Raw genomic sequence first — 14311 nt, forward strand, 5'->3', positions numbered from 1 at the left:
GTGTCCCAGGGGTGTATAACACTAAAAATGATGAATACTTGGAGAAACCTCTCTTTTTTACAAGTATGGAGAAAAAGAGCTTTCCTCCACCCCCTGAAAAATAATTTCCAAAAAAAATACAGTATGTTTTTGTAGTAGGTGCCAGCTTTTTTTCCCATCCAAGCAGTGGTTTATTTATTTCTTCCTAGACATTCTCATTAGCTCTACAAATTCTTTAATTAACTTGACAGTTGAGGAATTATTTCATGTGTCACTAAAAGAACATGTGTCTTTTCAAAATGGTTATTTCAGGCCACACTTCCCTTAGCTTTGCTGGGAATAGCTACATTAAATACCGGGTTTCTGAAAATAGCAAGAAAGAGGAATTCAAGTTGGCTCTCCGTCTGCGAACCCTGCAAAGCAATGGGATTATAATGTACACCAGAGCGAATCCCTGTATAATTCTGAAGGTAATTAAAATAACTTATCTTTTCCACAGTTGTTTTTCTTGATTATATGTTTTCTGCTGGCTCTTGATTTGGGGAATGCTGTTCTCATTTCAGCTGTAGATTGAGAAGATGAAGCCTGATCTCTTTCATGCTAACAGGGAAAAACAACAATTTCTACAACGGTAGCAACAACAACAATCAAAAAAGCAGCTTGTTAGTGGTACTTTACTTGGAAAATGCTCCATTGGGTGCTGTTCATTATAAGAACATTATGTGTATCTGCATGCAGGAGCCAATCTGCATGAGATGTAAGATTTGGCCATTTATATGACCATATTGTCAAAACGATGCGTGCTGAAATAGCTCTACTTCCCCTGTGTCCGTGCCTGTGGTTAGAGGATATGCCCTCACTGCTGTCGAGTTAATTCCAGAAACCAGCTGCTTAGAACGCGTGTCCTACTGAATGTGAAGATTTCTTCACTCTGTGAATTAAGATTATTTGTTGAGAGAGGCATGGGGTAGGTGGAGATTGATATCCAATCAATATTTAATTGATAAACTCGCCATGCATTTTCATTCTTTGTTGGGTTTCCGTGGAATGGCAAATATCTACTGGATGGAAAGGGAGTGCTAGGCTTATCCAGGAGCCTGCATGTACTGTATTTCTGCCAGAGCCTCAAAGGTACAAAATGAAGCCATTGACTTCTGTAACTCGGCCGTGTCCCAGCAGTGGGAGAAATGGCACAGAGCCTTTTGTGTCTGTATTTGCAATCTTTAGAGTCCTTTTGGCTGAATGCTTAGGTAATGTTAAAATGGTGAGATGAGTTATTAATGGGCAACAAGCAATTTTATAGGTGTTAGACTGAGATATTTCACGAGCAGGAGTACTGTCTGTCATTCACTGGGGACTCTCAGCATTTTTCAGATTTGTACAAGACAATTAAGCTCTGCTTTGAGACACGTAGAAATGCACAGTTTGAACTCTCTGGTACACTTTTTGTTCAAAAAATCCAAAACAAAACTGCAGGCTTGAAGACCTTCTTTGAAGTCTTCCTGGTGGTTGCTTTTAGCATATATCAGTAGGGAATGTTTGCAATTTTGCAGTTTTGAAAAACGCTTGGGAAAAAAGAATGGCCCTAGTGAAAGGTGCCACTTGAAAACAATAGGAGATGATACAGAGGCAGATTGAAATGGAGTTAGAATTACGACAGGAGAATTTGTTTTCTTAGAGTTTAATGTATAAATCTGTCATGATTAAGGAGTCCTGTGTGTCAGGTCATAGACAACCAAGTGGATATTCTCCAGTTGAAGCTGGGAAATTTTGCCACCAAAAGAGAAAAATTCATGTGATTACAAAAAACAAGTAAGAGCCCCCCCTCATTGCGGTCGCCTGTGTTGGGATTTTAGTTGTGGGGATTAGGAATTAACGTGTTTTCAGTCACCACTTCACACAATCACCTAACCATTTTTGTCTGAAAAATACTGGAAGGAAAAAATAATACTTGAAGGAGCAGTGACAGGACCTGCGAGTACTCTGCTCCGATCTCAGAAGCCAGCCTCCAGGTCATGGTCTTTTTTGCTTCCTACCTCTAAGAAAGGATTTCCAGCTATGAACCCTTCTAATGCAGCATTTAGTAGACAGCTTCGGATGCAGCTTCCGCCTAACGTGTCCCATGAGAGAGGTTCAGGGTAGTGTATGGATGCAAGGGCTCCACTTTCTCCCATGCATTGAGCAGGGAAGGACACAGGGAATTCCCTTCATGGAGACTCATGCTTGGATTTTAGGTAGGGTAGGATTTGCCGTCCTAGTGGGTACATCCTTTTCCCAGGTCTGGCCCTTGGCTTCTGTAAGCATAGGGTTTAAAGAGAAGTAAAGAATTACGTTTGGTATGGGGTTTTTGAGAAATGGCATCATTTAAAAGATCAGCGATTTATTTGTGAAGGTCATTTAGCAGAGGAACATCAGAGTAAGGTCTCAAAAAAGTGCTCTATGGCAGGCAAATGGCATTATGCTCAAGGGATGTAGCCACAGCAGGTCTCTTGAGGGACAGCAGCTGACTCATGAACTGGACTTTGGGGGTCCCGAACTCGGATGCTTTCAAGCAAGTTACCCTTAGACTTCCTAAGCATTATTTTTTTCATTTGTAAATCAGAGGTAAGGCCTTTATAGATTTTTTTTTTTTTTAAGCAGGTATATATGTTGTGAGATAGAGAAGCGCTCAGAAATGAGGCCATTAAGTAGATTAATTAGAGGTCTATAAATGTGAAGTTGTTATCATTTGAGCATTGCTTTCAATTAAATTAAACATGAGGAGAAGCTTTCCAAATAGAGGATAAAGGATGGGATCCTGTGCTCTTTTGAGCACTCTGGCATCACTCCAGCAAAGCACTTAATCACTTGCTTAACTTCCTGTATTTGAAGGCAATTGGAACTACTCACATACCTTAATTTAAGCATGTACTTAAGTATCTGCCAGCTTAGCACCAGAGGGCCCAGCGCCATCGCTGAGCTCCAAACAGAGGCAGAGGTGGAAGAAATTTAGACCCATCACATAGCACGAGCCCATGGGAGAATGGGCAGAAACCACCACCACTGCTGGGGCATATAGCGGCATTGATTTTTTTGAAGCAAGCCTCCCCCACTGCAGTCTATTTAAAAATTAATACTGCAATATGGTTTTCAGTGTTTAAATGACCAACTTAATTTTGGGAGCTCATACATTTGTGATAACTCCAGGGATGGAAATATTTCATAATCATAACGCGGTGTCCTTCTTGGTTGAATAGTGAATCCCATAGAGCAAACTGCTTGTCTGCTACTTTGCTGAAACCCTACCAGCTACACTGTATTGATACAATATAATAAGGCTGTTATTTATTCAGCTGTTTCTAATAAAGCAACTCATCCATCAATTTTGAGAGGTTGGCCATTTTTTTCGTTGCGTGCTCTTGCTTTTAAGACAATTGGAGCAAAGTGAGATGCAGGTTGATGGCTTTTTTTTCATTCCTTTGAAAAGATTACGTGTGCCAAAACCAGTGTCACCATTTCCTCTTTCCTATGTAGCATCTATCTGTGAAAAGCAAGATTTAACAATTTTAAGCGTAGCGAGGCCATTGCTGAAGAGAATTCCAGAGTTTATTTCTTTTTTTTTCAAGGAATACAATGGAGATTCAACTAGTTTTGTGAAATTTAAAGGATTAAACATAGGTAAAGACTTCCGTATCGTGCCAGAAATATAGTTGTTAAATGGTAAAAGGCAAGCATATGTTCTTCCATCCGGGCAGTTAATGTGAAACTTTGCATGGTTTAGTTAAGTGTATATTATACATTTTAATGCATTACTGCTACATGGCTTATGCTGGATAAGTCTGAAGCTTGGATATGATCCCAGTTATGGCTAGAGTTGAAACGAGTAATATTTTAATTAAATATACCGTTTTACACAAACGAACCTGAAATGTAACTCGTCAAACGAAATATTTCCCCAGATAGATTAGTAGGCAGCATGCTGCATCCATGGTGTGTGCCTGCAGATGGACTGTGTGAGCCTAAGGTGGTCTCAGAAGAACCATTTGATCATTTTATTACCTATGTTGATACACAAATATGGATGTTAGCCAAACATCTTAGCCAGGCTAATATTCTGATATAATTTACAATATGTGTTTGGCTCCATTTTGCTCATTGAACGAAACCGTTGAAATGTAACAGATTGCATCAGCTTTTGGAGCCTTCTCTGTTCTTTGTACTTCTTTGCCCATTTTATACAGGTGAGGGATTTTGTGTCAGTAAGAGCATGCATGCTTAAGTATGCATTAACCTCACTGTCCTAGTAGTTATAACGAGACATAGTGTAACTAAGCCCAGAAAGCTCTGAGGTGGTGGGAATTTTCTGCCTGGCTGGGATGAAGCAGCACGTCTCTGCTTTCCTGGTGCAGAGGGTCTCTGCTGGTGCTGTGGGCTGCGCTGGCGAGGGGTTGCAGAGTTTGCGTCTCTCTGCCATGAGATGGAGTAGCTCAACTGCTGAGATGGAGTAACCCAAGCTCTCTGCTGTGTTACATCACACAGGTGGAGAAAAAAGCAGTGCCACAAATTCTGTCCTGAACTGATAGTCTGATGCTACCAACCCTCCATCAGACCAGTCATCCCGCTGACGTTATTGTGTGGATAACTGCTGAGCCTGGGCAACAGCATTGGCCTTTCATTGGATTTCCGTACTATTTGCTTGCATGTACCTCATTTAGTAAGAACTTAACTTGAAGTTCAGCTTTTCTTGGTACCAAGGTCCAGGCCATGATCGAAGAGCCCTGTTTGAGGCCTGAACAGTGTCCCTGACAGCACTGCTGTTAGAGGGAATCACGGGGACACCAGGAATTAATTGCTGAATCAAAGATCCGTGGTTGAATTCTCCATGCTTAGGAGTGGAGACATTGTTTTGCCCTGTTGAGTGGAGGACCCTTCTCCTCCCTGCCTGGCCAGCCTAGCTGCTAAATTGGCAGGACAGGAGCCCTTTGCAGCCCCCATTTCTCGTGGTCTGTTCCTGGTCTTCCTCTTCCTCCTCCTCCTCTAGGCACGGAGCCATCAGGGGACAAATTTTTCCTCCCTGCCCTGCTGCAGCAAGGCTTGTGACCATCTGATTAATGAACGTATTTTTATGATCCCATTGCTAGGGGTATCTGGGCAAGTCACAGACTTTAATGTATGTATCCGTAAAACGGTGGTGTGAGGTAGGGAAATGACGTTATCCCTCTTTTACTGACGGAGACCTGAAGCTAATGATTTGCTTGAGATCCCAGAGGAAGAGTGTTGCAGAGTGTGGATTCCCATGCCTATCTATCATATCTTAGGCTAGTATTGTAGGCGTTGGACCATCCTTTCCATCCTTTACTCTAGCCTTAGGTGGAGGTTACTAGTGCTTTTTTAATAAAAGGAAGGAAACATAGCCTTTCAGACAATATATATTTACTGTGTATGTCGGATCGTCTGCTGGTAAAAAGAAATAAAAGTGGATGAGAAAGATCTATAAAACATATTTTAATGGCAAATCTTTTAGATCATCGTTTCCTGTATACAAATGGTGTAATATTTATCCCAGGTGCTCATATGTGGTGTTGTATTTATAAAGGTAATTGGAAAAGCATGTTCTGTGAGTAAGGGTAATAGACACGCAGGCAGTAGGTCCTTCAGGGTATAAGTAGTCTTAGGGGAGGTATATGTATATTATACACAATCAGTAGAACAGTTTCCATAGGAAAAAGCCTTTTGAATAAGAAGCAAGTTAACTGCTTATCCGATGATGGCTGTTTTTCACAGTGTAATATGTTGGCATGTATTTTTCTGTTTGATTTGTATTCCTGTTGAGCCAGACCACACTTTCTGAGCAGCGCCTTTGAGCTTTGTGGACTATTTTGTTGCAGGGGGAGAAAAGAAAAGATTGCTCCATCTCTGGAGAGAAACCATCTCAGTTTGTCAGGGCATCTTGTTTACTGAGATTCCCCTGAGCAGACACTTTAATAAGCCCAATTTCAATCTACAGAAATAGTTTACAGATGAGTTTTGAGTCCTGCAAGAAAAGATTTTTTAATGAAAAATGACCCAGACTTATTTTTCTGTACATCCATTAGCCTTTTTTGATTGAGCTGTAGGACTACAAGCAACATCCGTCCCTCAAGCATGTTGTATTAGATCTCATTTCTTCTTAGTTTCATTACATCCTACAGGTCAAGGACTTTAAAATAGCTAGCTGCCTATCACAGGGGCTAATTCTTGCCATTCTGACTCCTTCTACTTGTGTATCCCTCTACACCCCCCATGCCTCGCAGAGTAAGTAGGTAGCTGGCATTTATAGGGAGCTTGTCATGTGCTTAGTATCTCCGTGTCCATCCCATCCAAGCGATTGCAGAGCGGTGGAGTGGTGTGGTTCACACCCCGACTGCCCAATGTGACTTGGCCTGAGGTTACAGCCCAGTTCAAATTCAACAGGTCAAGAGACTGAGGTCTGGAAAGGAGAAAGAAGTCCAGAGGTCATCAGAACTCAAGATTTTACCCTTAGCTTTTCTCCAGGTAGTTTTGTGAACCTCAAAGGACAGTAAAATGCTGATAAAGCACAGTCTGCTCCTGTAGATTAACAGTATCCCATTTAGCTTCAAGCCACATGAGAGACCCTGGCAGAGAGGAGTTTGAGCACCAGTTCAGACACATGCCAAGGGATGGCTCTAGCTAACACAGTTTTAAATGAGTTTTCATGCCAGAAATGGCAAAAAAATTTCCAAAGACAGGTGGACACAATGCAGCATGACATCTGCATTAGTCATACCAGTTTAGTGGGGCCAGCAGAGCTCTGGGGGCTTCTTGCATTGACAGCTATGGCAGCTCTGCTGTGCTGTAGGAGAGCAGTAGGGTTGTGTTTCGGATAAACCAGTGAGAGTACAATGTGTGCTGCAGGGGAGGATGAAAAAGGACACAGCGCCTGAACTTTTCAGGGGGATAAATAATGGGACAGAACTGTCTTGAGATGGGGTTTGCAGAAATAAATACTTCCTAGAGCATGACATAAAGGTAAAATAATTGCAAGAGCTTTTGGAGAGCCTGAATCCAATTAATGTGTCATAAGAAATTATTTCCAGCCTTGTCAGCCATTTTAAACCTATCTGCCATCTGTTAAAGAAACCTAAAATCTTTGGGTAAACTGTTAATCAGGAAGGCAGCACTCCACACCTATTCCCTCACTCTGCACTTTGCCTGTCCCAGCAGGCTGGCATAGATTTTCCCTTTATGAGGACTTCAGATGGGTGAGAGGCAGGAGGGAGAGTGAGAAATCCTAACAATCCCTCTAAAGCCATGAACCCAGCATAAATATCAGGAAAGGAAGAAAAGCGGGAGCCATCCTATGACATCTGTGAGGTGCACACAGAGCAGGTAGTGTAGCATCCTTGGAAAATAAATGACTTCTGGTCAACCAGAATCTTACTGTTGTACTTCGAGAAACTGAACTTATGATACTCGGCGACACATCCACAGGTCGCTGAGATGCTCCAAAAGGTTAGAGAGGCACAGGGTGTGTGTATAAGCAGAGCACCTGACATCTCCAGCTGAAAGCAGTGGCCATTGACTTGGTCACAAGCCTCTCTGAAACGCTCAGAGGTGGTCCCTTGCCCTGACTGTCCTTTTGGTAGCATCAGCCACTGGGAGCAGACTTGCAGCACACGGGTGGATGGTGGGACTTGCCCAGAGAGACGCGGCTGCTCAACGTGGGTCCTCCAGTCCATGCCCTGTTCAGTGAGACATCGTTATCCCAGTCCTCGCCTGTGTTCTGCACCTATATTTTTTTATATATTGTCAGTTTGCCTGTCAGTAACTGTCTTTGGGTAAATTCTAAGTAGGCTGGTATTTACAACTTCTTTTTTTTTCTTTGCTGATGATAAAGGTGCAGCTTTTTGCTATTTTAGTGTCCTGTAGGAGAGCAGCTTTAACACTGTGTGGAGACTGTCTAGAAGTGCTCTGTGTTTCCAGATTCCCCGTGAGAGCATATTATGAGTCGTGTGAGTGCCTGAAGCGCTTTGATTTCTGTTTTCCTCCCGCAGATTGTCGATGGCAAACTGTGGTTCCAGTTGGACTGCGGAAGTGGCCCGGGAATCCTGGGAATTTCTGGCAGGGCCGTTAATGATGGAAGCTGGCATTCGGTCTTCCTGGAGCTGAATCGCAATTTCACCAGCTTGTCCCTGGACGACAGCTACGTGGAGCGCCGCAAAGCCCCCCTCTATTTCCAGACCCTCAGCACAGATAGCTCCATCTACTTCGGCGCCCAGGTCCAAGTGGATAACGTCCGCAGCCTGACCGACAAGAGAACGACGCAGGTCTTGAGCGGCTTTCAGGGCTGCCTGGATTCAGTCGTCCTAAATAACAACGAACTGCCGCTCCAAAACAAGCGCAGCAGCTTCGCTGAAGTGGTTGGCCTGACCGAATTAAAGCTTGGCTGCGTCCTCTACCCCGATGCCTGCGAGAGGCATCCCTGCCAGAACGGCGGCACCTGTACCAGCGTGCCATCTGGTGGTAAATATTTTGCATTACTTTATGGGTTCCTCCCACCCCCTCCCCGTTTTCCTCTACAATTTATTGCCAGAGATGGTTTTATGCAGCAACATGCTTGAAAAATCTCGTGAACTCTATAAAACTCTGATAGGTATTGCAAATTGCGTAAAAGCTGTTTGCTCTATAAATAACGGTGAAATGGTGCCCCTTCTCATTGCATTAGTGTTCCAGGAGGAAATTGATTTATTGGCTGTTAGGATAATCCTATTTCTATAGAAACCAATAGAATTACAATTACTGTAATGCTCAGCTGGATTTTTCAGGATCCATTTGCAGCATCGAGGGCTGTACACAAAGATGGTGATTTCAAACGTCCATCACAGATGCAACGGCACTGTTGCCTTCCTCTGTTTCTGAAGCTATCACAAATAATTACTGAGCTGTCCACAAACACCTTGGTCCTTTTGCAAGTGAGTAATTTGATTACATGTCTGCATGGAAATTTGCAAGTCCGCCCCATTGTAAACCTCCCAGAAGTGTATTTTACAGCTTCCTCGGAGGCCCGAGTGCTTCAAGGTCTAAGTAATAATATCCAAAGTTTAGAGGGCATTGATTTAAACTGTGCTCGTGGTGGAGTTTCCTATCTGGTGGTTGTATGGTGGCTTGTGTGATTTGGTGCCAGTGACTTAACTACCCAGTAATGTAACACACAAGTTACCAGACCATAAGAACGGTCAGCATCTTAGGAGGGAAAAAAAGCAAATGGCATACACGCAGGAGACTTTTCCTCTAGGGCTATTCTCTCTCTCTCGCGTACGGGTTTCCCTTCCAGTTCCCCATATTGTATTTGATGGAGCATTGCTCACTTTTTCTGGCAGACTAAAACTTCCTTCTAAAAGAAGGAAGCTCAACAGAGAGGTTTTCTGCAAGTTCAGAGCTTTCCATCCACTTACTGTCAGTGGTTTTGGCCATGGTTCCCTAGGGAAGTTCCCACTAAACTCTTTTTTTACGGAGCGTTTAACCACCGTCCAGGGCTTTCTGCTTTAATGTGTCCATGCTGTTCCCTTGCACCCATAATTGTTATTTCTGCTTTTCATTGTTTTAAGCCTTGTTCTCAGATTTCCTTTCTGAACCCCCTCTCCCACATAGATTTTTCTGAACTTTAGGAACTTCCTAAACTTGAGAACCGTTTAGCTTTCGAGGCTGAAATCTCTTGAGACCTGAGCGAGACTGACTGTCAGACCAAAGTTTCTCATTCGGATAACCCTGCCTGTATAGAGTAAGCCCTGGCAGTGTGGATTTGCTGGTGCTGACATGTCTCAGCTAGCATCTCCTCTGGATCCTGGGCTTTGATTCAGCCACCTCCCATGCCAGGGCAAAGGGTGCATCGCGGGTGCTGTCGGCTTTGCTCCGTGGAAGGAGATGGGAGGACAGTTGGGAGGAATGAAGCGCAGCACCGGCAAGCCAGGATGTGATGTGCAGCACGAGGACAAGTGTTGCTGCATGTGTGTGTTGGTACGGGTCTTCATTTACCAAGGGAAGGAAAGCAAAGGAGGGCTGCGCAACAAGGGCAAAAGAAAATCATTCTGAGGCAGAAGGATGCTGCAGCCGCTGAGAGAATTGCTAAGCAAGATTATTTAAATCCCTAGGAAATGCGGCTGTAATATGTACATGAACATAACACGGCTTTGATTCAGACTCCATACTTAATAAATGAGGTTAACCATTCGCCTAGCGTCCTAGGAAGCATGAGAACAGCCCTTCTATTGATTTTATTTGAGTCTATTTACTGTATTGCTCAGCAATCTCGTGATGAGTAAATTGAAACCTTTCTAACGAAACGCTTTACAGTAATTCATTTTTTCCCAGCGCCACGTGCATGCCAATTCAAACTGAGGGGAGACGTGGGGTGGGGGAGAAACAGGCGGCGCTGAAGATCGGACCCTTTTTATTACTGGAGTGGCACGCACCGTTTTCACGTCAACATAATTCGCTGCTGGAACGCAGTCGCAGAACTGATTTAACTCGCCTGCGTTCCTGCCTCGGCGAGGGGGCACGTGCCCTGCGGGGATGTTTCGACTGCCTGCCGTTAAAAAATCTGTTTGCTGTTTTTACTGCCTCAGCAGTGTATGTAAATAAAGGATTGTTATAAAGCCATAATTCCAGCGCAATGGGCCCTGACTGTACGTCAGGGGTTGTGCAGCCCAGCCCACACGGAGAAGGCACGGGTGTTTTTGTTTCCACCGGGCAAAGCGATTCTGTCGTTAGTGTCCTACATATGCAAAAAGAGCACGTAAATAAATTCCATAGAGTGGAGAGCCCAACAGCCTTGCCAATGCTAGCTGCGGAGCCACAAATTGCAACGTGCATTTAAGAATCGCCAGACGTTGTATTCACTGACATAGATGTTAGCAGCTGACTTCCATTTAAAATAGAAAAAAAAATATAATAACTCTTCACTGTTTTATCTTAAGAAAGAGAATGGCAGCTTTTTTCTTTTTCGGTGGGGGGAAGCATTCAAGAATATACCATGCAAAGGTCCTTTTCCCAATCCCAGGGCATTCTGTAGCATCGGGATCTCTTGACTAACATTTTCTATGACATTATCCTCCTATTAAAGTTTCTGGAGAATAATGTTCCTTTTCCTAAGCAGAGAGCATTTGGCATAATTATAGGGTTTGTTTTAATAAATAAATCCTCTAATTTGAATTTTACAGAGCAGATTTCATATACTGTTAACGTCCTTTTTCTTACAAAAAACCCTACTGTGCTTTACAAGGAAATTAGGAGAGAGAAAAAGAAAGCTCAGATTTATAGCTAACTTTAAAAGAAAACAGTCAAGCAAAGGTTACCCAACATTATAACATGAAAGAGTTGCTGGCTACATGCCAGAATTCAAAGGGGCCGTGTCTGATTTACATATAATTTGCATAAATTGATCATCTAAAACACAGACCTCCATAATGGTATTCCTGTTGTGAGATCTTCCTTTCAATAGAAATGCCTACTGCCCTGTTCACCATTAATAAGAAGCTGCCTCTGATTACCTTCCACCTCATCCTGCGGGTTTGGGAACGGGGTGATGTTACGTCCCTGTTTTGGGAATTGCTGGAGGGATGCTTTGTATGCACTAGGAGTGTGCCCGCGCTGCTGCTGCGAGGGTTCGCAGGGGGAAATTCGCAGCCCCTTCGAAGGGCCTGGCTCAGGCCATTTTGAAACCTGACAAACAGCATGACTCTCAGAAACAGCTTGGCTCTTTGGACTGAAATTTCCCACGAAAATTCAACCAAGTGTTTAAAGTGTGGTTAAGCTATAAGCTGCTGAATAGGAGGTCTTAAAATGGGAAATGTCACACAACCTTAATAATAGAGTGGCATTAGCAGGTCTGCCAATAGTTAATGTATGTTTATCTGCGTGAATAAGAACATGAGCAATCGCAGCAATAGAAGGCTTTACTGAAATCAAATCCGAACGCTGCGCCAAGCTTTTCAACCACAGAGCGAAAACTCGTGCTTGTAAAGCCTGCAATTATAAGTATATTTACTTCCTTTTAATTTGATCAGTCCTATATACATCTGGCTTTGATTGAAGTACATGGCTTACATGAGTGCGCAATTTTATTTGAACATGAAGCATTTGAGCAGAAATATCTACTGAATCAAGGACTGCGGGCAGAGTGAGAAGACAGAAAGTCATTGTTTCCCCCTATCCTCATTTTTTCTTCTTTTCTCTTTTCCCTTCATTTTTATGAACGGAGGTAAAATCCAAAAAAGGGAAAAACGCAACCTGGCACTTAGCTGGTGGTTTTAATACGTGTTTAAAGCATGTTGGCAACATTAACACATGGGTGTTTTTCAGGATTAGGTAGTTCATAAGAAAGGCATTAGGGAAAAATAAGTGTATTAATACCGTAGTCATGAACTGACTTGGTCATACTTATGTTCTTGATCTTCCTTTTCCACACACACAAACAAACCAGCATGCTGTACTGTGAGCATACCAAATGCGCGTCAGTTAATTTTTAAAAGCTTTTTAGAAATTTTGGGGGTCTTAATCTTTTTTATAGCTATGCTTTTAGACATCTGGGTTTAAATTCCCACTTTAAAAGCGCATACCAATCCTTTCATAGAAAGCGCCAGGTTAACAAAGACTGAGGCTCATTTTCATCCCAGCTAGAGGCAAGAGGCACGGCAAGAGTCAGTCATCTGTTTGAAGACGGATAGGTTAAATCTGAAGTGGCAGGAATATGTGTGGTTGAAGAACACACGGTTCTTGAAGGTGGCCTGGTAAGTCTATAAACATACCAAAATACAAATTGTATTTGTATTTGGATCTGGGAGACCTGGGACTTCTTCACCACCAGTTCTTCTCACTGGTTAACTTGCCATAAAACGCTGTGTGAGCAGGACCAAGGGCAGGCCTGTTTCTGGATATCGAGTTTGTCAGGTCTAGCTGCACAGCAGGGAAAGAAACTGCACGGGGAGATCAAATGCAAAAGCCAAAGCACGTAACAGATAAAAGCCAGCTCCTCTTGCATGTGATAGATAGAAACAGGAGCATACACATGTTCTGAAAAAGAATTGGCAGCAGTTCGGAGCATCCTCTTTAATAAAGCCAAGTAAACCTGAGGATAGACAGACATTCAGATGCTCAGGCTGGGAACGCTACCAACAGAGATGTTCGCTGCATAAAGGCGTCCCATCTGCTGATGGCACCGTGCCTGCCTTTTGACACTGTCTCTGCTTATTAGGTGCCAAGCAAACATAGGTATAGGCAGGAAGCCTGTGTGGCGTCCTCGCTTGCAGCACGTTGCTCTTTGGTAAGGTCTGGGCTGAAAAACCTCTGGATAGGGACATGCCAACAAGGCAGGAAGAGAAGCTGTTGGAGTCAAAGTGAGAAGGTGAGACTCAGATACATAGAGGGGACTCAGATTAGTGGAGGAGCTTGAGAGAAGCCCTTTAAAACAACCAGAAAGCCCAAGACTATGAGTAGGCAGAAGAAAGGTTGGACTCGATGATCCCAAGGGTCTTTTCCAACCTAAATGATTCCATGATTCTATGAAAGCTATGTCTAAATAAATGTTTTAGATCACGAATGAGCTTTGACGTGAATCTTCTGATCATCCTCTCTCACTGTGATTCCTGTTTGGAGAGGTGGGGTCTCAAAGGGCAGAATCAGGCTTCCCTCTGGATGCTGCTGAGCTGGAAGACGTGCACCAGGATTGCAACTAAAGTGATCCTAAGGCCATGAAATGGTGCACTGAGGGTGCATCCTCAGCAGCAACTGGTTTGCTCCACAGACCCACCGCCGTTGCTCTGCAGGGCTTGCTTATGTAGATATAGCCTAAAAGGGCTATGTCATTGCTCATCGCTTGTTGTTGCTCCTAGGCCAGCTGTTGCGGCACGTGCTGAGGGGGCTGTGGTCCCACCCCCGCCATGTTGCAGATGTGTTTACCAGAGCTTTCTGTCTTTTTCCACTGTTTGCCTCTGAAGCAAGGCAGTGGTGACGTCACAAAATTTCCTGCCGTGGAGAATGCACATCAACATTTTCCAGTGTCAGTGTGCAAAATGAAATATTTATATCTCTTGGAGGGAACTCAGATGGACTGTATGATCTTAAATGTTGATGAATTTCCAAGACTTCCAGTGCCTTCATCACGAACAGGAGCAAGCCCTAGGCTGCTTGAAAGGGTCTTTCCATCCCCTGCTGAGAGAACAGGGCACTTAGTCCTGTCTTCGGCTCTGTTGTCCTTGGGTGCAGGAAGTTTGCTTATTATTCTTGTGCTAAACAGGTGGGAAGAAATGCATGATACATTACTGGAATATTAAATTAAAAGTGTTAGAAAAATTCT

General features: G+C 43.4%; 1 protein-coding gene across 7 annotated transcripts in view; it reads left to right on the forward strand.

Moving 5' to 3' along the window:
• The window catches only part of FAT3 (FAT atypical cadherin 3), a 425569-nt gene that overhangs the window by 390225 nt on the left and 21033 nt on the right, over window positions 1–14311 (forward strand). For all 7 annotated transcript variants that reach the window (XM_063329048.1, XM_063329074.1, XM_063329056.1 and 4 more), the window contains 2 exons: window positions 292–449; window positions 8013–8481. In XM_063329048.1, coding sequence (XP_063185118.1) covers window positions 292–449; window positions 8013–8481 — 627 coding nt within the window. The remainder of the gene's footprint in view (window positions 1–291; window positions 450–8012; window positions 8482–14311) is intronic.

This window comes from Chroicocephalus ridibundus, chromosome 1 (assembly GCF_963924245.1).
Source record: "Chroicocephalus ridibundus chromosome 1, bChrRid1.1, whole genome shotgun sequence".
NCBI lineage: Eukaryota > Metazoa > Chordata > Aves > Charadriiformes > Laridae > Chroicocephalus > Chroicocephalus ridibundus.